The sequence below is a fragment of the Chrysoperla carnea genome, chromosome 2 (genome assembly GCF_905475395.1).
Source record: "Chrysoperla carnea chromosome 2, inChrCarn1.1, whole genome shotgun sequence".
NCBI lineage: Eukaryota > Metazoa > Arthropoda > Insecta > Neuroptera > Chrysopidae > Chrysoperla > Chrysoperla carnea.
In genome coordinates this window covers 49051802-49078655 of record NC_058338.1, presented here as the reverse complement: position 1 = coordinate 49078655, position 26854 = coordinate 49051802, and the positions used below count along the sequence as shown (strand labels likewise).

General features: G+C 29.1%; 1 protein-coding gene across 28 annotated transcripts; it reads right to left on the bottom strand.

The window, feature by feature from the left end:
• Positions 1-26854, bottom strand: LOC123293803 (serpin B4-like). 28 transcript variants are annotated; one of them, XM_044874726.1, is made up of 5 exons: positions 26701-26854; positions 22756-23541; positions 21665-21818; positions 11939-12082; positions 52-190 (listed from the first exon to the last, which is right to left on the bottom strand). In XM_044874726.1, exons 1-4 carry the CDS (start codon positions 26767-26769, stop codon positions 11940-11942), a joined length of 1152 nt encoding a protein of 383 aa, XP_044730661.1. In that variant the 5' UTR covers positions 26770-26854; the 3' UTR covers positions 52-190; position 11939. The 28 variants fall into 28 exon arrangements, 24 of the variants coding, with proteins under 24 accessions (XP_044730668.1, XP_044730661.1, XP_044730655.1 ...); XM_044874720.1 differs by lacking the exon at positions 11939-12082 and adding an exon at positions 15263-15421 and having other exon boundaries at positions 65-190; XM_044874738.1 differs by lacking the exon at positions 11939-12082 and adding an exon at positions 10402-10537 and having other exon boundaries at positions 106-190.

The following is a 26854-nucleotide window of genomic DNA, read 5'->3' as shown; positions in this document are numbered from 1 at the left end:
AGTTAATATACAAGTAGTTAACAGTGAAGATAAAAATTTTAAAATTGTAGTGAAAATTAACATGGATAAGCACATCTTCCAGCGAACAATGAGGATTTTGATGGTCGATGACACAATTGAAACTGGAACGGTTTATTTGCATAAAAACGTGGTGTACGGTACATTGGAGCAGAACAGAGCATCATGGTTACTGAAAAAGACAAACAAAAAAATCCATAAACAAAAATATCACATTTTTCTTTCTTAAATCAACTAAAATGTGTTCACCTCCACTCCAACGAAAACATTAACGCCTGGAGGCTCTAATCGTGAATAAAATTTAGACTTCTATCAAAATATTTGTTTTGCAATTGTGAAATTCAACGAATAAAATAATAAAAAAGACAATATTCAATAAAATATAGAGGATTTATTAGTTAATAACTTTTAACAAAAAAATTTTTTAAATCAATTAATCACAGTGCCAATACATTTTATTTTAATTTAGGGGAACATTAAAACATTTTCCAGTCAACAAAGAACATTTTGATCGTCGATGTAAAAGTTGAAATTGGAACGGTTTATTTGCATAAAAATCGGGTATGCCGAATGTCTCAATACAACAGTCCTGCATCACGACTGCAAAAAGGAAAAAATATTTTTACGAAACAAATTTTTTAATTTTATTTTAAGTTAAAACGACATATTTCCAGAGCTAGAGAAGAGAAAAAAGTAAGGAGAGAGAAATCAAACGTGCATTAAACCTTGACATGTTTCTACTTCACAGATCTAGTGAAATGAAAATCATACATGCACAGAGTGACCTAAAAAGCATGGATAACGTTCTACCATTTATGACATTTCTTAAGATAAGTTGGTGTAGCATCATTTACTTTACTGCAAAGTGGCTTAGCCACGAGGGTAAATTGAGTGGTGCCAAGTACTTTTTGGAGTAAACAACTTACTTAATCTAAATTTTATACTCACAGTCCTTTACTTCCTTTGGCGCAGAAATTTGAGGGTTTTAGTACAAAGACACCCTCCCGAATTCTACGTAAATGAGTTGATATTAATCTTAATTTTTACATGGGGTTTACGTGTCTGGTAAAACAGTGCTTCCGTGCCAAATTTAAAATAAAAAAATCCGACCTTTTTCTTGTAATATATGTAGTAGAGCGTTGTGCAATTTTTCAGAGACACTGTATATTGTTATTGGTGGGATAAGTTATACGAACGAAGCATAATACTAGCAGCTCTAATAGGAAAACATATCGATATTTATGAAAGAAAAATTTCTAAGAAAATGATTAATGAAGGAACATAGATCAACCAAAAAAATTCAACAAGATATAAAAGAAGTAGTACCTAGAATCAAAACCTACATTTCTGTTTTTTAGAGCCATTTTTGTAAATATCGCAATGGAATCAATAAGTAGGACAATCAGTCTCTAAGTTGGTTTCCTTCTAATAACTAAACTTTGTTTCCATATATTTGCTATCTCATGAACATTACTATCCGCCAAGAAATTAGAGAATGGACTAAGGTGTATGCAAATTGATGGTACATTACACCATAAAACAAAAAACAATCCTGGGGGGAGTAAAAGGAGTCAAGCAAAAACACTTAATTTAAACAAAATATAGTGAATTTATTGGTAAATATATTTTTACACGAAAATTAAAGTCAAGCAATATAAATAAGCAGTTAGAATCAAACGTAAATAATTTTTTTATGAATTTGAAGTGGGATTGGAACATCTTCCAGTAAATAATGGGCATTTTGATGGCCGATGAAAAAGTTGAAAGTGGAACGATTTATTTGCATAAAACTGGGGTATATCATACACAACAGCACAACAAGCCACCATAACAACTGAAAAAAATTTTTATATTTAAATAATTTATTTTTTATGTAGTTTAGATAAGCAGTTTATCCAAAGAAATAATAGAACGTAGAATGTAAAGACTTTGGATAGCGGCATCGTGCAGATCTTAAACTTCGGCATTTATCGACTTCACAAATCAAGCAAATCTACATTACAAATCTATCACAGGTCCAGTAAATAAATCGAAGAGATATATATTAAAACAAAATATAATTAGTCAAGAAATAAAAAAAATAAAAATAAAAAACAAATTCTCAAAAAATTCTAATACCAAAGGCGAAGAGAAACAAGTGAAGTCTGTTAATATTACAAACAAAATGAAGATATCTTAAAGTAGGCCAGGGCAGCCATCAACAACTGTAGCTAAGATCTATTATCCTTTGAGAAAACCAAAATTTTCAATAAAATATTTTTATTTCCAATTTTTTACTATACAATATCGCAAACTAATGTTTAGTTTTAGTTTCTGAAACATTTCGTCAACCCTGCATTCCTGAAATTTAAAATCCATGAAAATTCAAGGAGTTATTAAATAATAAAAGAGCCAATTCCAAAAAAATATAGTGCATTTATTAGTTAAAATTTTTTTTATAAATTTCCAGAATTTCCAGTGGGATTGTTACACCTTCCAGTAAATAATGGACACTTTGATGGACGATGAAAAAGTTGAAATTGAAATGGATTATTTGCATAAAAGTTAGGTATATCAAACACAAGAGCACAGTAGGTCACCATTGAGACTGCAAAAGAAAAAATATATTTTATTGAGATAAAATATTTTTCTTGAAAATTATAGGAATGAGTAACTAGGGCTGATATTTTCTCAAAACTCGAACAGGGGCGTGGGCTAGAAGAAGAATAACGACTAAGTTTTAAACTTACACATCCACTACTCATAGACCAAGGAAAATGAAAATTATTATGTGTAAGGTTATGATAAGTTCAAAACGGTATAATAACAAAGAGGCCGTGGGACAGAAGGGTGCTATGTGAAATGATTAATACATACTTGCTGAATGGCTTCCTTTTGGCGAGTCTACCAAACTGGTCTCTACGACTATTTTCGAAAATGCTGCGTTTTCAATTGAGCACGATAACGTCATATTTAAGCTATTAGTCTGAAAAAACCCGGCATAGAATTTGTGGACACTATGACCACTTGATAACCTTAATGATGGATACGTGGTCTGAGCTAATAGAATCCACTCTTTAATTAACGAAATAAAGAAATTATCAGAACAAATCTTTAAAAACAATTAATGGGGCCTAGAGTCAGGCTGAATAACTGAAGCCCAATTGGTAATCGAAGAAAAGAGATCCGGGAAAAATAGACCGAAAATTTTATAGACCCGGAGTATTGTTGTAATTACGAGTTGGTTGGATTGAGTTTGTCGACTATAGAGGAATTGGTTGGGTTATGAAGTTTTTAGCCCTTGTGTTCAAAAGTGGGACACTATTACAGAAATTTTTTTCGTCTATTTTTTCCGGGTCTATTTTTTTCTAATTCCGTTAAATCTTAAGGTAGGCCAGAGCTCATTAACTCTAGTGCTCTAAAGAAAAAAAAATAAACCGTTGCAATTTGTATGCTTTTGGAGATGTATCTCAACTTTATAATATTCCATAACAAATTCATGGTAGTATCAAAAATAAAAGAATACCAATTTCAACAAAACATTGTGCATTTATTAATTAATAATAATTTGTAATATAAAAGCAGTTAGTAACAAATTTAAATAATTTTTTTATGAATTTGAAGTGGGATTGTTACATTTTCCAGTAAATAATGGACATTTTGAAGGTCGATGTAAAAGTTGAAAGTGGAACGGTTTGTTTGCATAAACCTTGGGTATATCATACACAACAGCACATAAGCGCATCATGACGACTGCAAAAAAGAAAAATATTTTTTAATAATATAATATAATATATTTTTAACTATTAATGACGGACCGGACATCACAGACAGATTTTTCCAGAGCTACTACATTTTATGTCAGAAAGCAAAAATAAAAGCATTTCTACAAACATTTAGCACGGAGATAAAGTACATGAAAATACACGTTGAATTCCCAATTTTACGAACACAATCTTGCCATCAAGCAATAAATATAGACTCAAACTTGTATTTTAGTTTTGTACATAGATATATAACATATAGATCCTCTGAATGAGATATAAAGATATATACTCGTATTAGCGCCACCAAATAAGTGGCTGGAACTAAAATAAAAATATAGAGATCTCTATATGACGATTATAATCGCGCATACACCGAATGGTTTTACGCCATTAATTTTATTTTACGCCATATTGATATTCTATCCAGTTATAGAGAGATCAGTGGTTTTATATGAACTCCTTTTGAATACAGAGAATATTGCAAAACGAACTTTTTGGGTGGAGAATATTTTTAATTCAGTAAACGTTATTGTGCCAAAACAAATAATTTTTCCGACGAAATAATAGAATTACTAGCGATACAGTTAACAAAAAGTCTATAGTAAGTGACGTGAGTGCGTAATGAGTATGGTTTTTGGTGTGGGTGCGTGCGTGTACAAGTGGAAAAATATAATAAAAGTACACAATGCATACCTGATACTAGGGATTTTTTACTTTGCCCAAAAATAGTGAACAATTTGTTTTATTTTGTTTTAGCAAAAATATAAATGGTTTATTTGCATAGAATTTTTTGAAAGGTTTTGGGCCACATAAAGGCATTACCATAACTGAAACAATTACATAGGTATTTATGATTCCTAAAATTATCAAAAAAATATGTTAATAGGCCCTGCTCATACTTTAAAATTGAAATTTGAGTATAAAACTACTCTACATTACTTTGATTTTTAAAATTTTCCCGATTTTGTATGGATGTATCGTCCTCACAATTTTTTGACGATCATCCCCATATATATTTTTTTATAAAAAAGTTGACCAAAATACTTTTAACACCACAATTAAATAATTAAATTTAAAAATTCACACTTGTGTGAAAGTTATACTTGTAAATAAAAGACAATATAATCGGTCGATCGGCGAAATTTGTTCACCGGGTTTATCTTTATTTAGATGCAAGAAAAGACCTACGAAAAGTCCATTGAAAAATCATATGAGCAAAAGAAATTATTCAAGGTCAAACGTCGCAGAAATAGGTTCTTTTCAAGTCTTTCGTAAACTATTAAGTTTATGACAGTTTTAGTGTTAGTTTTTGCTATTATGAAATTTATTCGTGAGTTAATTTTACATAAAAAAAGGTCCAGTACAAAATGTCCGTATAGGCTATTAATAGTTCACAAGATATTTGGTAAGAAAATTTCAAAAAATATTTAATTTTATTAAAAGAGTAAGCGACTTACTATAACTTTTCTCAGTTAAACATTTCGAAAACCATTGCTTTCTCGGAAATTTTGTAAAGAAACTATTTTATGAAAAATTAACTCAAAAAAAAGTTTTATAATAGCTACAACTTCCATAAACTTAATAGTTTACGAGATATTTGAAAAATACCTATTATAGTGACCTTTGATCTTGAATGATTTTTTTGTCTTTTGCGCACATGGTTTTACAATCGACTTTTCATATGTCATTTCTTGCATCCGAATAAATATAATCCCGAAGAAGGAGTTAGTGTATAAATAGGCAGACAGATGTGGATTGCGACTCTTTTATATCTTATAAAATGTATAGATATGTATAAATATTTAAAGAGTTTTAACCGTCTTTAAAATTTGAGATTTTGATTTTCAAAAATAAAAAAAAATCAAAAGTAGAAATAAAAGAAGAGTTCCAATTTAGATGAAATCATCCCGAAGTAGTAACGTCAAATTTTTATTTATACTTAGATATTAACATCATTCAAATCATTCGTAACAATTATGGCGACCGTTAATAAATCAAATTACATAATTGTTAAAAGGAAAATGATGGCCACAGCACTGGTCGTAAGGTTGTAAACGGAGGATGATTAAAAGAACTAGTAACATTTTTGGTCAATCACAACTCAATCATTTATATTTCAATAACCGGGTAATTCGAACAATTAAAGACGGCCATACTTGTGACAAATGTCATGAAATTTTGCTTTAGTATTTCTTATTCTAATTCACGATATAAAGGGATAAAAAAGAACTCACTCAAATATCAGTTTGTGCGATTAATCTGTAACATTGAATTAATTCCATAGCCAAATGTGCAACTATTATACTTCTGAATTTAAAATTAATTTCCTTGCAATGGATTGTTACATTTTCCTATAAATATTACAAAGTCGTTTGGTACTTGACGTAATTGAAAATAAAAGGTTTTATTTGCTACTAATTCGTATTCCAATGTATCCCATAATGATTCTGTACATATTTCAACTGTAAAAAAAAAATAATTTAGGTGAAAAAGGATCCTACGTAGAAGAATTTCTGTTTTTTACAAAGTCCTTTACTGTATAAAATAGAGTTGGAACGAATATCCGGTTACTATTCAGTATTCGGACTATTCAGGCACATTTTTTAAGTCCGAATACTGTGTAATATTTGGACGACTACGCATTATTCAAAAATGTATTAATTACTTGCTGTTTTCCTTCTCCAAGGCGTGAAATTTTGTTCGTACATAGCAATCATATAATGTGAATGTGCGTTATTTAAACATGCTTTCTGAAAGATATTAACAAACAATTCGTGACGTAAAACTTTCTTTTATACGCACTGTTCACAAAAGAATCAAACACACGCTCCATCGTCTAGCACTCCCTGCAAACAGACAACTTAAACTTATCAATGTACTTATGTAAAAGTTTTACATAACTGTTAGTTGTTTTACCGAATAATTCCGTTATGCAAAATAACTGAAAGACAATTAGCGATTTTTCGTAATTATCTACTGAACTTTAACACGCAAAATTGCATAAACTCTTTGCAGCGAGTCAATGATTAGAGATTATATCATAGAGATAATACCATAGAGCTGTAGAGACATAGGAAACGCTAGTGAATTCTTGACTAGATAGAAAGAAACAAAATTATAGACGTTTTTCCTTCTATGCCTGGTAGCCAATAATAATTGCAATCAAGTACACAGGCGACGACACATGTTTTGTATAATCTTCAGTGTTGTCAAATTGTGCTACTTATCACCAGAATTCCAGAATTAGTCTGCTTTCGACATGCAAGTGTTATGAACATTTTTTTGGTGCTACTAGCTATTAGTAAGCATTTTTTCTAAGCATTTGTAATAAAAACACAAACACTAAAACAAAAGGTCCATATACATCCATAAGATCCAACCCAGAAGATAATCTATAATCCAGGAAGAGAAGGGAAAAAGTCTCTATAAAATTCGCACATTGGGCTTTTTTTAATCTAGTTGGAGCTACTTGTTGAATATTTTTCTGGCTACCCAATTATGATTAAATCACGGTTTGCCGGCGACTTTTTAGTCATGGATTATAAAACATTCAAACTGATAGGAGGTTCAATTAGAGATAATGCAAAACAAGGTGAAATCAAATGTCAGTTTGCAAAAATAACAAATAATCGTCATTTCAAACACAGATTGAATCACTTAAAAATTTTGTTTATGATGATTGTAAGCAAAAATGACATTGATAATAATATTAAGCTATTAATATTTTTATCAACTTAGAAAATATGACATTTCCGCTTTTTGAAATAACTACCGAGGAAAAAATAACAATCATTGTTATTAATAAAACTCGAAAATTTACAAAATGGCATTTAGAAATCAAAGGTTTCGTTCAATGTAAAACTTGACGTGAAAACCTTAACGTGACAATTGTCAACACTCGTGCCATGAAATTTACCAACTTATCATGTATTGTTTTATGTAGATCAAATATTTCCAAAGATATTATATTCTAGATTATGTTCTTAATCACAAAATTTGAAATTTCTCGCTTAATGGCAGTAAAATGAAAATAATTATTAAGTAAGTTAGTAGTAATTAATTAGTAGCAAATAATTATTAGAGTTATTAAGTAAGAAAATTTTTTGAAAATAATTTTATTACAATTTATCTAATAAATACAATAATTTGCTAATCAGATACTTATTGGTTTAACCTTTAAGCATCGTATTTACTGCATCTTACATTTTTTTAGGAATCGTTTAAAAATAAAAATATAAACATTTTCCTAGAAATATTAAGCAATAATTTCAGACACATAGTGGTGTTTCTGTTTAGAGAAAATCATAAAAACTTGAAAACATAAAATAAAATCTTGAACTTGGTACGATCAATCAGCAATTTTTAATTCCATAAAAAGTACATATCTACAAATATTGAATATTTAAAGCTTGTGGGTTGAATACATTTTCATTTTCTATCATTGGGTTGTTGCATTTTCCAATAAATATCATACGTCCAGATTTCACATGACATAATTGAAAATAAAAAGGTATATTTGCCGCAAATATGGGTTCTAAACTCGCCGAAAGTAAAACTATTTGAACTGTAAAAGAAAATAGGTAAATAAAAGTTATCAAAATTCGATTTTGTAGTAAGAATTTTTTTACTCAGAGCCTTTTAGGTTGGGAACCGACTCCTTCGTTACTTTTTAGCGTCACCAGAAGTACTGCTCGTTACTATTTTGCGATAAGTATAGTTCAATTGCAAAGATATCATATCATTATGAATAACCGTAATAAAATTCCGAGAAAAAGAATTATTTTCTGATTTCATAATTCAGCAATTCATTTATTACAAACTGTTTGAATTACTAACCAATAATGCGTTTTTACAGATATTAATCTCGATAAATTAAACAATATTGTCGATAACTTCTTTGCAGAGCGCGATTCGTTTGGACAATAATCTATTAGGATGGTCAGACAACTTAAACAGTCCCCAAAATGGGTTTTTTTGTAGTAATATAAAAATTGTTTCTTCCGAGCTAAAAATTTAGAATCCTCTTACCCTAGGAAGGATACTGGTATCTCTATAGAAACTTAGTATAGAAATCGAGCACTACTCCTTAGTATAATTAAAAATTGAAAAATTTTAATCCAAAATATCTATCTTACGTGAAAGAAATCCATCAACTAAATAAGGAATAGACTATACATCATATGAAACTTCAGTTTTTTGCGGAAATGGATTGTTACATTTTCCCATAAATATGGCACATCCAAATTTCTTGAAAAACAATTGAAAACAAAACGGTCTATTTGCAACAAATTCCAAATTAAACGAATCAAACAGTGTGACTGTAAAAAAATTTTATTCGGTAAAATTTAAGAGCAGATTTTAAAGACATATCGGTTGAGTGCAGAACAGAGCTAGCGACGTAGTAAATAACTAACTGAATAATATTTAAAAAAAAGTACTTCTAAGTATTTAGAATATTTGAATGAGCGAAAATTATTTTATAGATTTTTCTTCACGTAAGATAATTATCATAAACATTGGAACAACTTAATTATACATAAGAAAATAATAGAGTATTATTTAAATAAATGATATTAGCCTGCCTACCTTGTGAAGTTGAGTATTATTTAGGTATAAATATTTCTACTAGGCAGCGCTAATTTTGGTTCTGCACTAAGCGAAAAGGCACAAATAAATAAAAAGCTTCAGATCAAACATCTTTGCTTGTTTGATACAATTTCTTAAGCGTTGAATTCAAAACTTCTACTTTATATTAAATAAAATTATCACAAAATTGAGAAAACGAATATTAATTGTTATATAATGTTGTCCATTGGGAAGGTTTTTGCGCCAGGATCATATAATATTGTGATTATTTTGGGTCGATACTTGACGAAGATCCATTCTAAATGTAAAATAAATAATAACTAGATCTATTATGATCTCAGTTTTACCTTTTTTCGATTAAAAAAAAATCATCGGAGATATTCTGATATATAATCCAGTTTTTCCCGAGATTTTTCTATAACTTAATCAAAATATTCCCCTTTTAATAAAATAAATAACGTATTGAAATCAATAACTACAGTCTTCAGGAGAGAAGTAAAACCTCGTAGTTCTAGAAGACAATTTACACACAGAAAGATTCCTAAATGAAGAAATATTACGGTTTTCACGGGTAGCTGTACAGTTAAAATATTACGAAGTTTCAATTTTTTTTGAAATGACATTATAACTATTTACACATACGGCACAATTTGAACAAAACGAATTTACTTTATGTTCTTCTTTAGATATTTTATTTTTAGATATTTAAATATTATTATCTAAAAATACTTTTTAAAGAACAAGCTTTTATTATAGTAAAAAGTAGAAATAATATTTTCCTGTATGTCACTCATAGATAAAAGATTGATAAACTATAGCCCTAAGCATTTGTATTAAAAATGGAATTACGAATTCAAAACATAAAAAAATCAATAATCAAAATAAAAAAGCCTAAATTTTGTTATTAAAACCAATCAATTTTGTTATTAAAATATTAGTAGTTGGTAAACAAAGTATGAAAACATTCAAAATCACAAATTATTATTAGGTCAAAATTGAAAACCAACTGATTTATTTCATTTTACATTCAAGGCTCTTTCAAAGTTCCTACCTTTTGAATCATGGACTAAAAACATTTCCCATAAATAACACAATATTTTTTTGTTTTTCAATAAGTTGAAATATAAATGGCTGATTTGCGTAGAATATAAAAGAATATTTCATACATTTTTTCTTTATCATTTTAACTGAAACAATCGAAAAAAATAGAGTCTTATAATGCCTCAAAAACGCTTTAATTTATCAAATACAAAATCTTGGTGTGGATCTTGAATTAAATTTGGAAGAAAAGAGCAGAGTAGGTAACGTATTTCCAGCACGATATTTGCAGTTCTTATGCAAAAGCTATGGTAAAAATTTTTTCGGCATAATTCGGAATAATAACGAGAATTTAAATTTAAGAACTTATTAGGGCATACTATTAAATCCCAAAGTGTCGAATCCCAAATTTTGGCCATTTAAAACACGAGAAAACTATGCCTAAGTTGGAAGTTTCCAATTTTGATCAGTTTACGTCAAAATTAATATCTCTAAAACGAAAATTAATTTCTAATTTTTTTTTTTAATTTCATTCTAAAAACACTCCTTTCAACTCTTCTACTTTTTTTCAATTCTGTCGAAATAATTTTTTAATATCGTAAAAAATAGCTGGGAGGGCAGTGAGCTTTACATGCTTTTAATGAGAAAATCGTGAACTTTGAGGCTGATTACCTCATAATCTAAAAGACCAAAAATTCTGCAACTTCGGGATCTCACAGCTAACATTATTTTGAGTCTGTGAAAAAAATAGGCCAAATTTGTCGACTAGTGCATTCATACTGGAAATACCACAATCAATTGACTGAGTTACTTGTTGAAATACCCTGCATACAAAGTGTTGAATGTTAGTGTTTGCATTATTTTTAATAAATTAGAAAAGTTTAAAAAACTAACACAATTATTTTGGTTTTCGAAAAAATCAAAATTTTTTTAAAATCTATATTTAACCCCCGGCGAAAGTGGAATATGAGGGATGGCGGCTGAAGATGAACAACCGAATTTTTTCGAATATACCCAAGTGGATTATCAAATAAAAGAGTGTGATTTGTAAATAGCAAAACTGTAACCGCCGACGCAAGGGAATATGAGGGTGGAAGTGAGGATGAACAATCAAATATTTTCAAAAAAAATACCAGTATCAAATAAAAGAGCATGACGTGTACATTACAAAACTGTAATTTACATGAAAATCAGTTCAGCCGTTTAAAATTTGTGCACTCTTCTATGGGGTGTTGATCAAATTTTATAAAATTTACCAGTTGTTAAACAACACAAGGGAACGTGGCAGGGTACAGCCAATAAATAATAAAAATAATACGTCATTTTTTAAATAAAAAAATGACGCTATATTTAAAATCAAAAAGTACAGAACATGTCGAATTAGATCGCATTCGAGAAATCGAGATCAGAAAACAGTCGGGATTATTATACATATATCCTATAAACAAGAGCAAAACAAGAAAGTGTTTAGAAGACTTAAAAAATATATTTCCTTAATTCGAAAAAGTTATAATAACCCAGCAAATTAACAATAATAAAAATTTGCGTACCTTAAGAAGAAGGCTTTGTAACACTGCCCACAAATAATGATACCATCTTGGACGTTTGAGTAAGATGAAAAGCGAATGGACGATTGGCGTAGAATCGTATAGGTTCATTTTCAAACACTAGCAACGATCGACGCATCATACAAACTAAAAAAGTTTTTTTTTTGCGAATTCAAAAAAAATTTACTAATAGATAAATTATATAATTAGTTTTTTGAAGCTACGGCAAAAAAGTGTATTTGACATGCAAAAAATATTAGTACAATTATACAAAAAATTAGTAAAGACTTGCATTTCACCTTGCATTTTGGAGTACCAGAACGAAATATGATACAGGTATCAATTGGACCCGGTTTTTCGATCTAAGATCGACTTTTACGGTTCTAGATCCTGAAAAAATCTATAGGGGAGTGGGAGGCCAATTTTGTCGAAAAAACCTTTGATTTCAATTATAGAAAGTGTGAAAAATACAAAACTTACATTATTTTTTGGTTCTTCAAATTTAATTGCTTTAAATGTTTTTTGAATTTTCACTTTTTCGGAAAACTTTTTTATGCAAATTTTTTGGGTGAGTAAAAAACAACCGTACAACCTTTCGTTACGGTATCCCAAAATGCAAGGTGGAATCGCTTAACCTTTGAACTACTACACTAAGAGATGGAACATAATAATTGATGAATGAAAGAAATAATAACTCAATAGTACCTATCTACGAGAGGCTATGACAATACGATCCAAATTTACCAGAGCAGTTTAGAAATAGTAAAGAAAAGTTATCTACAGAGAAAAGTTAATTAGAAGAACATTGTTTAACCAATCTTAAAAGATAATTCACTATCGACAAATTTAATTTAATTATGTTGCTGTAAGATCTAATTAAATAAGTAAACGTTTCAGAATTATTCGCAATACAATTTTTATATTCTGATAATACAGAATTTATAAAATTCTGATTTTTGCATAGATTTAGTGCAATCTAAATATGAGAATTCAACTAAAATATCGCTCAATTTTTTTTGCACCGTAGCTAAGTACGGTCTGCATAAATAGTTCATAAATATTAGGCAATTTTCAAAAATAATTGACAACTTGTTGCAAACCATGTCACTACTGTGTACATAAATAGACCGTGGGACACCACGAGTTTTTTTAATCATAACTACATACTTGAAACTTCGTGAGTGGTTTCCTTTAAGCTATCGTTTTGAAAATACGCAGCAGGAAATTTGTCGGACACTATAACCACTTGATAACATCAATAATTATTAAACAATTCAGCAAAAGTGAACCATGTACGTATTTAAAAAAAATAAATAATTAAAGCATGTTCGAAGTGGTAGCCAATGCTCATCGATGCAGTATTTTTGTCGGACAAAATATTTTATTGTTTAATAATCATTAATATTATAAAGTGGACATAGTGTCCGACAAATTTCCTGCTGGGTTTTTTCAGAACGATAATATGACGTCAATAGGCTCATGTGAAAACGCAGCCATTTCTTAAAAAATCGTAGAGAAAAGTTTCTCAGACTCGTCAAAAGGAGGACACTCAAGAAATTTCAAGTATGTATCATTTAATAAAAGCCGTGATGTTACACAATCTAAAAGGATTAAGAAATTAACATGAGAAAATGGTCAAGTAAGTTTTGAACCAGCAACTACTAGCTGACCCGGCGAACTTTGTTCCGCCTTAATGGCAATATTCGATCGTCTTGGTCGCGGCATTATTAATTAAACTTCACTTCACCTAAAAACTCAAATTTTCAACCATACCGAGTTTTAAAGTTCACTTCACTTTTTACGAATGGGCAATGGCACTATCATTACATTATATTTGTTAATTATTTATTTAATAGAAATAGTTTTATTATTGATTTCTTACAAATATCAAATTGTCATCCATACGTCATTACATATCTGTCATTATACGTCAATTACATAGCTGTCATTTGCGTGTTGTTATTCCAAGTCTGATTCTTTTTTGTTATACCACGTTTTATAGTGACTGACGTTTCATGTCAAGTCACACGGGAATGCTGTCAATCCTATTTCATCCTATGTCCTTCTCCTGGCTCTAAACTACCTCCCTGCCAATTTTCAGCTAAATCGGTTCAGCCGTTCTTGAGTTATAAGTGGAGTAACTAACACGCCTTTCTTTTATATATATAGATTAATATGTTGCCAATGAGTACAAACCAAAAATGAAAAATGCGGCACAAGCATATAGTCTTTATCAATGTGTTATGAATGTGATTGCTTTTAGAGTATACGATTGAAGCTTTAATCCGCGCTTTCTTCATTCGTCATTTTGCTATCGGACACTTGTCTGTAATTTTATCAACTAAATGAAAGCAATTACCCTATGAACTAAAAAATATTACAGTATGTTTTAATATAGCAATTGTTGTTGATACTTTCTCTACAAGATATTTAATTTGATATAAAACATTTAGACTATTTCGCTTAAATTTTTTAAGTGCTTAACGCCTACGCTATGTCTGTATGGACCACAGACCCTTCCAGTTTTGTTTCCATCATCAAAAGTTTAGAATCACCTTAATCTGTTATTTAATCGGTCACAAAACTGTTTTATACAAATAATAGTCAAATGATAAGTGTAAAAATTATTACCAGAAAAAAATACGTTAACTTTTATCTAGGATGATTCACACATCCAATAAACAAAGGCATTGCAGCGGATCTGTTCATTAGTTGAAAAACAAATGGCCTATTAGCTATAAAATATTCAACCATAGGTAAACTTCTCGACAACATTCTGTCTGAAACAAATGGATTGAGAAATTCGCATTGCAAAAGACTAAAAGCATATAATGAAATAGCAAGAACTTGTATTGCAAAAGCCTTTGCGCAAGCATTAAGATTGCTTTTTTTTATAATTTTATGAAGTAAGAAAAAACCACCACGAGATGCAGCACTTTCCGACGGAAAAGAAAGCCATGTGATTCTACAGAACAGAGTGTATTACATTTTCTATAAAAACATTTCCTGTATCTTATTTGGTTTTAAGAATGCTGTAGTCCTTTAAGAGTTCTTTAAGTTTTTTTTTTGTTTTCAAAGTTATTTTTTTTAATATAGTTGATAAAATTTACACCTCCTGACAATTTGTATATAGGATCAACATTATTTGGCATTTTACCAATCTTTACCATTTTGATAAGTAAGTTCATTTTATAGTTTAAAATTTTTTTAATTAATTATCAAATAAAAAAAGCTATGAATTGACTGACAAAAAAAAAATCATTGTAGGTAGGTATTAAAGACAGATTTAGAAAGTATATTAAAAATTTTGAAAATAATTTTACTTACTAAATTAATTTTTTGTAACATAAGCCGGTTTTGAAACACTACCCACAAAAACTTTCGTATTTAATTTGCTATGATTAAGTATGCAGTAAAATGGATGATCCGCTGTGAACTTATATATTTTTGGTGGACGAATTATAGCACATTTGAAAACACAGCTTACTGTAACACAAGAACATCAAAAAGATATGGTAATTTTTGATTAAAATTATAAAAAAACATTCGAGTTTCTTTGCTAAATTAGTTAGTTTCTGTAAAATTTGGTTAAAGATTTTCTGGCCACCAAGCGATAAATGTATTTTACAGGTGTAATTAACTACATTGGTAGCGTTTAAATGTACCTACCTATTCATTATGTTTTAGAAAATTTTACTAAACGTCTATAGAAAGTTCAATCTAACTTTTAGCTCAAAAGTATGGTATTATAGTGAAATACAAAAAATCTCTCTCAGGGTTCCTAAACCAATATTTGTACAGTACTGTGCAAATCGAATACATGGGTTTTAAAGAAGGAATTTCGGCTTTCGGAAGATTTCGGGGTTATCATTAATTTAAAAAAAGAGAAACTTATAAATTCAAAATTTCTCGAGAAACTTAAATTAAACCTTGTATTATTTAGGGTTGCCACCTTTAAGTTCCAGGAAGTAGGGAGATAAATCAGCGGCAGATAGCTAAATTAATCTAATAATATCACCGAATTATGATGCTATATCAAATTTTTGATCTTTTGTATACCATAAGCTTTTTCACAATTTAAAAAAATATCCTTCAAATAATTGTAATAATACCTGACTATGAAACAAATAATCCAAAATTTCTTTTATTTACTGAACGGAAGATGTATGTTTTTCTAGAAAATCTAGAAAGGTGTTAACCCCATAGGTATTATAAAAAGATTTGGAATAGTAACAATTTTGAAAATAATTTTACTTACAAAATTAATTTTTTGTAACGTAAACCGGCTTCGAAACACTACCCACAAAAAAGTTTGTATTTAATTTGTTATGCTTGAGAAAGTAGGAAAATGGATGATCCGCTGTAAATTTATATATTTTTGGTGGACGAATTATAGCACATTTCACGCGTACACAGCGTACTGTAACACAAGAATATCATAGAGATAGTAATTTTGAAATAATGATAGTAAAAATATTCTAGATTCTTTGCTAAAATGATTGAGACTAGAACAGACAAACAAACAAAGAAATTTAAAAAAGTCAATTTTCACCACAAAGTTTACGGAACGCTCGGTCTTCATTATCAGAATCAGAACCATTATCAGACTTATATTGCCATCTATATTTGACATTTGAAAACATTTCAAGAGCTGGTAATTATGATCACTACATAAAATATTGACATAAACATTAAAATGGCGCATTTATTTAAAAGAACCAAGTCTTGTTAAAAAGTAATAGGGGAAATTGTAAAATAAAAAACAAAAACTAGAATCCTGTGAATATTTTAATTAAGGCATTTTATTTACTTTTGCATCATATTCCGTGTCCACAATAAAAATACATAATTTAAATTAAAAAAATTTGTATAATATATAAATATGTAGATATTTTATCAATAAATTATTTTTAAGTTCTTTATTGTCAGTCTATAATTAGAAAGTCATTGTATTTTTAATGTTAATTTGCATGCACCTTCAGTTTCAGATAAACTATTTGATTTTTTTTATCAAAAATAATAATAATAATAACTTATAATTTTGATAAATATACTAATAAAATATATTATTTTAAAAAAATCAAAAATTTTCGACTAACATCTTTTTAATACTTAAAAGGCAGTTTAAATATTTATCTGTATTTCCAAAATATAATCAATAATGTTAATTAACACGCCATGATGTCATCAATTTACATTTGAACAATATAAATTGATGGAATCATATCGTACTAATTGGCATGACGGTTTGTATTTAGAAACGTACCCAAAAAAGAATCTTTAGGTATTTATTGTACTTAAGATTTTGTTTACATACCCTGAGAGCGCGGATTACAAATTTGTAGGCCTCAAGCTCGGTTTTTCAAATTTGACATCCGTAGGCAGTTTTAAAAACAAAAGGTAAACAAGATACTGGAAATCTTGACGGGCAAGAGATTCAAAAAATTAAAATAAATATCAAAACTAATATTTTAATTCTAAATATTTCTGTAGAAAAATATATAGAGTCCTATTTAACTTAAGGTAGTACCTACACGAAAGTGATATTCCAAGAATTTCTCAAAACTCAGAATATAAAATATTTAATTCATAATACACTTGCTGTTAAAATTAGAAGATGATTTACCATGCCATACATGAGATATTAGCAATTAAAAGTGACGCAATTTGTACGTGTACATGGGAGAAGTGTATAAAAATACACAAATTTACAAATATTATATTTATTTACCAATGAATGACGTCCACCATCTCTATGAAAAACTAATATAATGTAGAATACTATATTTAGAAAATATATAAATAAAAATAAAAATTATTTACCATATAGTTTCGATAAAAAACTTAAATAAATAACTCGTTTTAGCGATGATTTTTGTGGAAAAGATATGAAGACTAATGTTAAAGGCATATGTCATAGTGTGTGTGCTTATATGTATACTAGAATCAGTAGTGAGGAACTACAGTCTTGTCAAAATAATATATGGTATATGTATAATAGTCATAGCACAGTTAATGCACTGAATGATAGTATTAGTCCAAAACTTTTTGACTGGACGGTCGCGGAGGAACTACCTTAAGACTAAGCTGCAACTCGTAAAAAAATTGTACTGGATCAGCACTCAGTGATTGGACTTACGTTTGCCTTTTAAAAAGTCAACGTTTGCTCATTACTGATAAGACATAAGATGCATACTTTAAATTGGAAAGTTGTGTTTCAGTACAAAGCCTAATTAATTTGACTCTAAATTATAAAAGTTTACCCCAAGTGACACTAAAAATGACCTATAATTAAAAAAAAAAGCTATTACCACTAACTTCAGTTATTTTCTAATAAAAGAAATTTTGCTTTAGATTTCTACTGAAAGTATTCGCTATTATTCGTTGTAGGAGAACAACTTTTTTGTGAAGAACAACTTTTTCAATTGAAAGTATGCCTCTATCTCTTATCAGTATTGAGAAAAGACTGTCCCACAGTGGTGTACAACTTTTTAAAACTCTATAATATTTGTTTAGAACTTATTCTTGTATAAGCTTTTTTTCGATTAGGTAACAGCTCTGTCTCAACTTAAATTACGTAAAACGAAAAACATTAAACGCTGCTTTATTCAAAACTACAAATTTTAAGTTGTGCAAGAAAGAAAAAAATTATACCTAAATGTCAATTTTCTATTAATTTGACTGATATAATCTCCCTAAGATAAAAAATGTATTTCATGTTGGGAAATTTTAAGCCGTTAAAATAATTTTCAAAATAACAGCAAATCGTATAATAATTAGATTTATAAATTATTAATCAACAAAATTACAATGTCAAATGTCTAAAAAAAGGATAAAAACAAGCCAAAACGGTTCGTTTTACAAAATTTAAAAAATAAGAAATCTATGTTTTAAAATATGCGAGGTAAGTACTCTCTTAGTGAACGCGATATCGTTCAATAAACTCTCAATGGACTATGCTAATATTAACATGCAACCGTGCAAAACGATTTACGTGTCTCAAACAGCGAGCGCTTATGTAGTACTTATTCTCTAATAAATAAAACGATCTATGAGCAACACTTAATGTTGTTCATTACTCATATGAGCGAATACGAAGCTCTATGTACAATTACCCCACTTGTTGCACAATAATATTTGCATTATTTATTCGTGACTAATAAACAGTATCATTTTCCAGGGATATATCTAATGAAGGGAGAGTATTACAATAACCAATAAAAATTGAAGTTTGTAATGATACATTCAATAAAGAAAAATAAAACGGATGATCAGCTATAAAGCAGAAAAACTCATCTACACATCTTCGTCTACGACATTTTACTGGAAAAGAATAGAAGACATCGTATTTTTTAAAATTATCAACTTCACATTTCCAATATTTTCAGTGATATCTAATTTTTTTATACCCGACCAAATTATGAATAATTAACAATTTCAGAAAATAAGTTTGAAAACTATACAAAGAAAAATAAGCAGTTTAAATCTAATGTTATTAGAAATAATTTTAATTTGAATTGTCCGGGTATTTAATTAGTCGGTATTGCTCGAGATTAACAAGCCCCGTTTATTAAACAAGGGCACTAATGCTAACCATACAAATTTGAAATAAGTAAATTCATGAATAATTGAAATTACTTTTAAAATTTTTATGCTCAGCACTAGCCAACTAGTTTATCTCGATTTTAAGAGGCCCAAAAGCGTAATATATCCTCTCTGATAATACTAACATTCATTTTGATCTACTTAAAAAGATACAAGATTTTATAAGTCTTCGAAGTGGACCGGAGTCCTGAAAACGAGATCATCGAGAAAAATGTTATAGCCACCCTTCCTGTATTATCTGAATTCAAAGATAAATTTTAATGTTATAAAGATGATTAAAATAAAATTAAAAATCCATGTTATCGTCTGATAGTGGGTTTTTCATTAAAAGTGACCGAACTTTAAACTTAAAAGAGTTTTAAATGAAATATCTTTAATATCTTTATTTGAAAGAATATTTTTGGCCATTTTGAATGGCATACAATACTAGCTAAATGGCAACCGCAGCTATTCTTCGAAACTTTTAACAAAATGAACGTTCCGTTCGATCTACATATACAAATAATCCCATTCATAATATCAAACCTGGTCTTCATTATCGAGTCACCAATTAATTGAAGTTCGGACACTGAAATTTTGTACGATGTGTTCATTCGCTCGTTATTTCATCCTTGGTAGGACAAAAATTTGAAGAAAGAATAGGTCTTAAAAATTAAGAAGTTTTAGGTTCTCAGAAAAAGTCTTGGGAACTCGGAATAACTCTGAATTTCTCAACGTTTTTGAACCTCTAATTCAGATTTAATAAGTCTGGATAACTCTAATTAGACAGTCCAAAAACGTTGAAAAATTTAGAGTTATTCAGAGTTCTTAAGACTTTTTCAGAGTTCCTGAGACTTTTTCAGAGTTTTTAAAACTTATTAAGACTTATTCTTTCTTCAAATATTTTTTCCACCAGGAGCGTCTTTAAAAAAATTCTTATTTTGGAAAATTTTAAAAATGATAAATAATCGTAATTTTTTGTTATTCTAAAAAGATAATTGAATAGCAAATGGTAAAGTGATATTACTCGACAATTTACAAAACAGTGCCCGCCATGACAAAAAACAATAGTAAATAATCAACTTGAAGGTTGTGACGCATATAAAAATTTTTAGGATTCCGAGAATGAAAATGCAGCATTTTCGAAGATTTTTTCAAATGAAAAATGTAGACAATACTAACTCACACACGAAGTTTCAAAAGTATGGTAATCAATAAAACTATGACTAATACGAACTGTGGACTAATTTTATAAAGAATGAAAATATAAGCGACAATTTGTATTCAAAATTTCTTTACTTTGAAATTCTTCATAACAATATCTGACATTATCAGCGAATAATTTTGTAATTTTTGTTATATATGTAAATAAAAATTGTATTCCCTTTATTTCTTATTACATTTTGAAATTAGCAAAAGAAAAAACAGAACAAAAACTATCCTAATTCAAAAAACTGGATTATAATTGGGGCTCGGATCTTTGACACTTATATCTAATTGAGCTCGGCTATTATCAGAGAAGGATTACTACTATTACTGCGCTATTTTATCAGTATTTAGTCATATAGAAAAATTATTGTATATAAAAAGTTTTTCGTTAAGAATGAAGAATATAAACTTAAATTAAAAGACTAGTGTATGATATATTAGAAAACTTTTTATTTTTTTTATTTGAGTATTTGATGGTGATATATGATAGCAGCCACATGGAAATCACAACTTCGATGCAACTAATATGAGAAAATAATCATGCAACCTTACATGCCTAATCGAACAACGCTTCAGTTTGAACTACTGAGTACTAAATGATTTATTAGAAAATTTCCAAATTTCAAAAGTAAGCATAAACAAAGCAGTTGATGATTTCAATTGTATTTATCGCATAGGGCTGATATCAAATATCACACAAATTGGCATAAAATACTCTTTAAAATAAATAAAAAAATTTATAATATCTCATACAAAAGTTGTTTAAGTTTAAAGTTATATCATTCTTAATAGAAAACCTTTTATTGCTTCCAAAAGTTATTTATTACGTTACGGAGATTCAGAGTACAAAAAATTGCAAAAACTTCAATTTTATTACGAAAAAATCAAGCAAAGCATAAAAACATAAAAGCAAATTAATAACAATATTAAAATTACCTGCTGTTGCAGCAGCTGCTTCAGTTCCTTCTTCATTGACATCAATAAAGCATTTCTGAATTACTTTACTGATTGCGACATTAGTTCTTACACTTTTAGGGTCAATTAATCCAGAAAAATCGGCTTCACCACTAAATGCTGTTGTCATTCCCATCTAGAATTAAATAAAAATTATGTTAAAGATATAACAATACATTTCATTCATCACCTTAAACGCTGTGAAGGAGGTACAGAGAGGAGATACAAAGGGGCCTATCTTGTGTAACGGGTAAAAAGTACCCATATATCATGAAAAACTTTCTCGCTTTTCCCGATAATCTCACTTTATGACACTCGTAGCTAAATAATGTTTATTATACAAATGATAAAGTTAAGACTTAAGTAGAGGCTTAATTGAAGATTTTCTTTTTTTCTAAATACATTTCAAATGCTGTGATACTAGCGGCGTAGATGCTAGGTTTTTTTACTCTGTAATCAGAAAATATTATTTTCAATCCAAAATCATAATCTCTCAGCCATAGTCTTAAAAAAGATATTTTTCCTGTCTGATCCTGGTTGAGTAATGATGTCTAGAATTATCTATTAGAAAATTTAGCCTATTCGCCATATTTTGCCCAATTGAATAACTAAAAACGGGTTTAAATTTAAAAAGGCTATCATTTTTACAATTTTAATGTTATAGTGCTATTTGCAATTAAAAGATTTTAAAATCCGTAAATAACGCAAGTTAGATTTAAAGTTCCATCCCACAGAATTAGATGTTTTTGCAACCATTCATAAAAACTCTCGGTGCCAAGGCAAAATTTGATCTAAGAGAAACTTTCCTATGTTGAAATTTTAGAGCCATTTCCGGAGCATTGCTTAAATCAACTGCGTGGATGCCCTTTTTTGTGGAGGTCATTAAATGGTAAATGCGTCACTGCTTTTTTTAAACGAGCAGTTCTAAAAATTATTTAAAAAAACTTAAGAACACTGTAACTGTAATGTACAGAACTTTTTGTTACAAGTAGTAGTATAAATAGCACAATAATAGCACTATCCTTTTCTTGAAAATCTCATACACTTAAATGCAATTAAAAAACAAAACTTACTTCTTGCAATATGGATGTAAAATCAATTTTACTCTCAATTTTAAACTTTGGAATGGTAACATCAACTTCAACTTCACGGTCTAATTTACTTTGGTAATCCACTGGGAAAATTTCTTCTAAAGTACTTGGAAGACCATTTTCGCGTGGTAAAGCAATTATAAGACTGAATTCCTTACCCTTGTAGGGTATTTCAACGATTTGTACAGTTTCATCCTCAAAATACCTATATTTTCCTTTACGTTGAATTGCAGGCACTTCAATACTTTCTTCGGGCTTCAAATAGAATTGCATTGGTACTGGAGTTGTCTTAAATGGGTTTTCCCACTTTCCATTAAAGTAAATAGCATTTACAAGTACGGATACAGTATCGTCATCCAAGTCTTCTAGAATTGTAGGAATTTTATTTTCTGTTTTTTGTGCAACCCAACCATTTATTTTGTCCAGTGAAGCTTTATCTTTCATATCAATGGATTCAGTTTCCGAATCAAAATATTTTACAGCGGCTTGTTGAAATTCCTCCGTTAATTTTACCTCCTTATCTACAAAAACCTTGTTTGCTATTCTTATAATAACATCTTTCGATTTTAATTGTGCAGTAAGATCTAAGAAGCCATTTGACACTTTACATGCATCGTTTGGAAACTTTAACACTGTACTCATTTCCTCCGCTGTTACACCTTTAGCTCCAACAAAAGTTAAAGCTAATATTGTTTCCACTGATAATGGGCATAACAGTATATTTTCAGGTTTGTTGGGCGACTTCTCCAATGATGCCTTGCTAAGTAACTGAAAATTCAAAATAATTATCATTTAGATTACAAAATAATATAGCTTCCATAATACAAGTTTTTTAGGTTAAAATTAATATAACGGGCATGAGAAATTTAGCCTCCAAGTTCTTAAATTGAATCGGAACGCAGTCAAACTGAGAAAATCACCAACAATATTATTGCTTGCCGATATCATATTGACAGTGTGTGGGTTTCAGCGCCAAGTTTAAGGTTCAAGCGCTTAAATTTAAATGATTAGGCTAGACAAGTACTTTAACATTACCAACCCTAGTCATTTGGCTAGCTGTTTGATTGAATGACTGAACATATCGCTAGTTAAAAGGCCCTGTTTGGTAAAAAGGTTAGGCCCAAACTTTCTTAGGCAAAAACAAATAAACCCGAAATAATATTTAACAGTTATTTTGTTTTTATTGTTTTATTTTTATCGATTTATGGAGAGAAAAGTACTTGTTAATTGAACGATTAATTAAGCCAGTTGGCTGCGAAATATATACAGGCAGGGTTAATCATTTTGATATATTTTGGATTATAACTCGATTTGTAGTTAACCAATCAAAAAATAACTTAAACAAAAGTTGCAGAGTTTGATATGGGGGACATCATATTCTGACACCAGATTGGGCCTAGTTCTTCGGGTTACGTTAGCCAATTTACATTTTATAAGGTAAAAGATAAAATAACACTTTAAATTAGAAAGTTAATCCTCATTAAAAAGCTAACATTTTTCATTAAAAATTTTTTTTTCGATAATCGTTAGCTTTCGGAGGAAATACGGCTTAAACATATGTTATTATTGCATTTAATCGAAAAAAATACGCTAGCTTTAGAAAAAATGTTAAGCAAAAATTTTCAAGGTTTTTTAAGCCTAGGTAAATTTTCAATATCATTTAAAGGTCAAGGTCACCTGATCGTGAAACTAGAATTTTAGCACAGTCATGGACACAAGCGAATATCCTCTGTCGCCCTTCACAACTTTTGGCTAAAGCATTTTTCAGTAGCTAGCGTGTTTTCTTTCGTTTAAATGCAATAGCGACAATTTTTAATCGTATTTACTCCGAAAACTAACGATTTTAGAAAAAAATTTTTAAATAAAAATGTTAGATTGACGAAGCACTATTCGGAGACGCCCCACGCTTGCCTCCAGGATTCTACGAGGCCGATTGAATTATTATGCGATATAAATACAATTTGAACAGAATTTTATTAATTAATTCATTAAAGTTACTTTCTTTTGGTGTTCATAACGAAAGTGACGCGTAAATTTTTCGCTTCAATAAACAATTTTTTTTTGCGTTTTTTGTTAATTAACTTCTCTTATGAAGCAGACCCGTAATTATAATAAATAGGAAATAACAAATGCAAAAATTCTTTTTGGCGACATAGGATAAAAGGGACAAAATTAGTTTTGCAATGAGTTTGTTTTTATTTATTTGCAAACACAATTTGGTAAATATGTATAACATCTGTTAATTATGTACCCTTTAACATTTTTACATCGATAAACTACATTTTACCACATCCGTTAAAGAAAAAAATTTGCTTCTTATCTAGTATTAGACTTTTAAATAGGTATTTAAATATAATTATTTATAAATTAAAAATATTTGTTCCATATTAAATAAATAATAAAATATTTATGATTATGTGGTTATCATTTGCATTTTTAATTATTGATAACAAAGTATAGAGAATAATTACAATATATAATTATATACAATGCATTATTTTTATCAGCTAGAAAAAATATACGTTTTACCGAAGGAAAATTAAGTATTTCTGGTCTGACATAATTGGGAGTGTTCGCTTGTCTAGTGATAAGATTATGTTGTTACTTAAAGATTATTTAATAGCCCAAGTTCTCATAGCAGCAATAAATACTAAGCAATGATAGGAATCTAGACCCATCTTGTCTGCGTGGGCATAGATATAATAGATTTTAAGCCCTTTGATTTGGAAGCTCAAATAAAAGGACTCCCAAAATTTAATTACTATTCTAAACTTTTAACACTTTTCTTAAATTGAATCAGTATATTTTAGCGTTATTTGTATATGGATGGGGTGTTTCATTATCATGGAGAGCAAAGTAATTTAGAGAATTAACCAAAATAATTAATTTAAAGAATGATTGATATAAGGATTCGTTGACTGTCATCTTTAATATTTGTAGAGTTAAATTTGTTTTTAAGAACCAAAAGTGTAAAAAAAAATATCGTACATTCAATTTCTATTTTCTTACTCTCTCTAACAGACATGAAGACACTGGCGTAAAATTTCAAACCATTTATTACAGTATGGCGACTGATTCATAATCAAATTTCATTTTGGAAAAGATCCAAATATTGGGATAAGCTTGAGATATTTATGAAACGTTAAGCGTTAAGTGTATTTGTAATATACCCATATAAATAAATCTTCTATCTATATATTCTAATCGTGAACGTTTTGTTACGGTTTCGCCCAAAAACTACTGGTCGGATTATGAAACTTCACGGTATTATATTTTATACAGCAGAATAGGACTTGGGACTACAATCAAGACTATAAACCAAAGTTTCTTACAATACATAGATGTTATTATACCATTATACTTTCTCGGCTAATATCTATACTAAATTCGAGATTCATGGTCAAAGCCAGACCGAAGGTTGTAATTGTCCAGGGATGAATGTAAAGTTGTTTGGGGCGGATTAAGCGGGGGAAAGTGATAAGATAGCATGTAATGTGATAGCAACTTGCTATCACATTTTATAGCAATTGATAATATAGCTGTATTTTATGTAATTTAACAATTTTATATTTATTATTAACAATAATGCAGATTTTTGATCCCGAAGTATATAGTTAACTCAGTTCTTAGCTTCAGTTCTTTTTTTTACCGGTACAGAGCAAAAACTAAAAACTACCTAATATAAGAAGCATTTATTATTTTTATTAAATAATTATACAAAACTCGTAACTCGCAGTTTATTTTGAATCAAAAACATTCATCTGTGAATTCTAAACCCTTTGGAATTAGATTTTGAATATTCCATTATTTTAGTTGACAATAAGACTCTTAGATGTCGACACTAAAATTAGCTTGTACCAGTGAAAAACCGGTGAATGAAAATCATTTAAAAGTGTTAAGAAAATCTAATTAAAATAACCTGCTTACTTTATAAACATCATAACCAAATTTGTTGTTTGCTTCAACTACTGTACCAATATCCTTACTAGTTGCCATTTTCACTGTTTAAGTTAATACTTCACTGTTCGGTGTATGAAATAATACTGAGTAATTATGTGTGTAGAATGTCAGAAATACATGA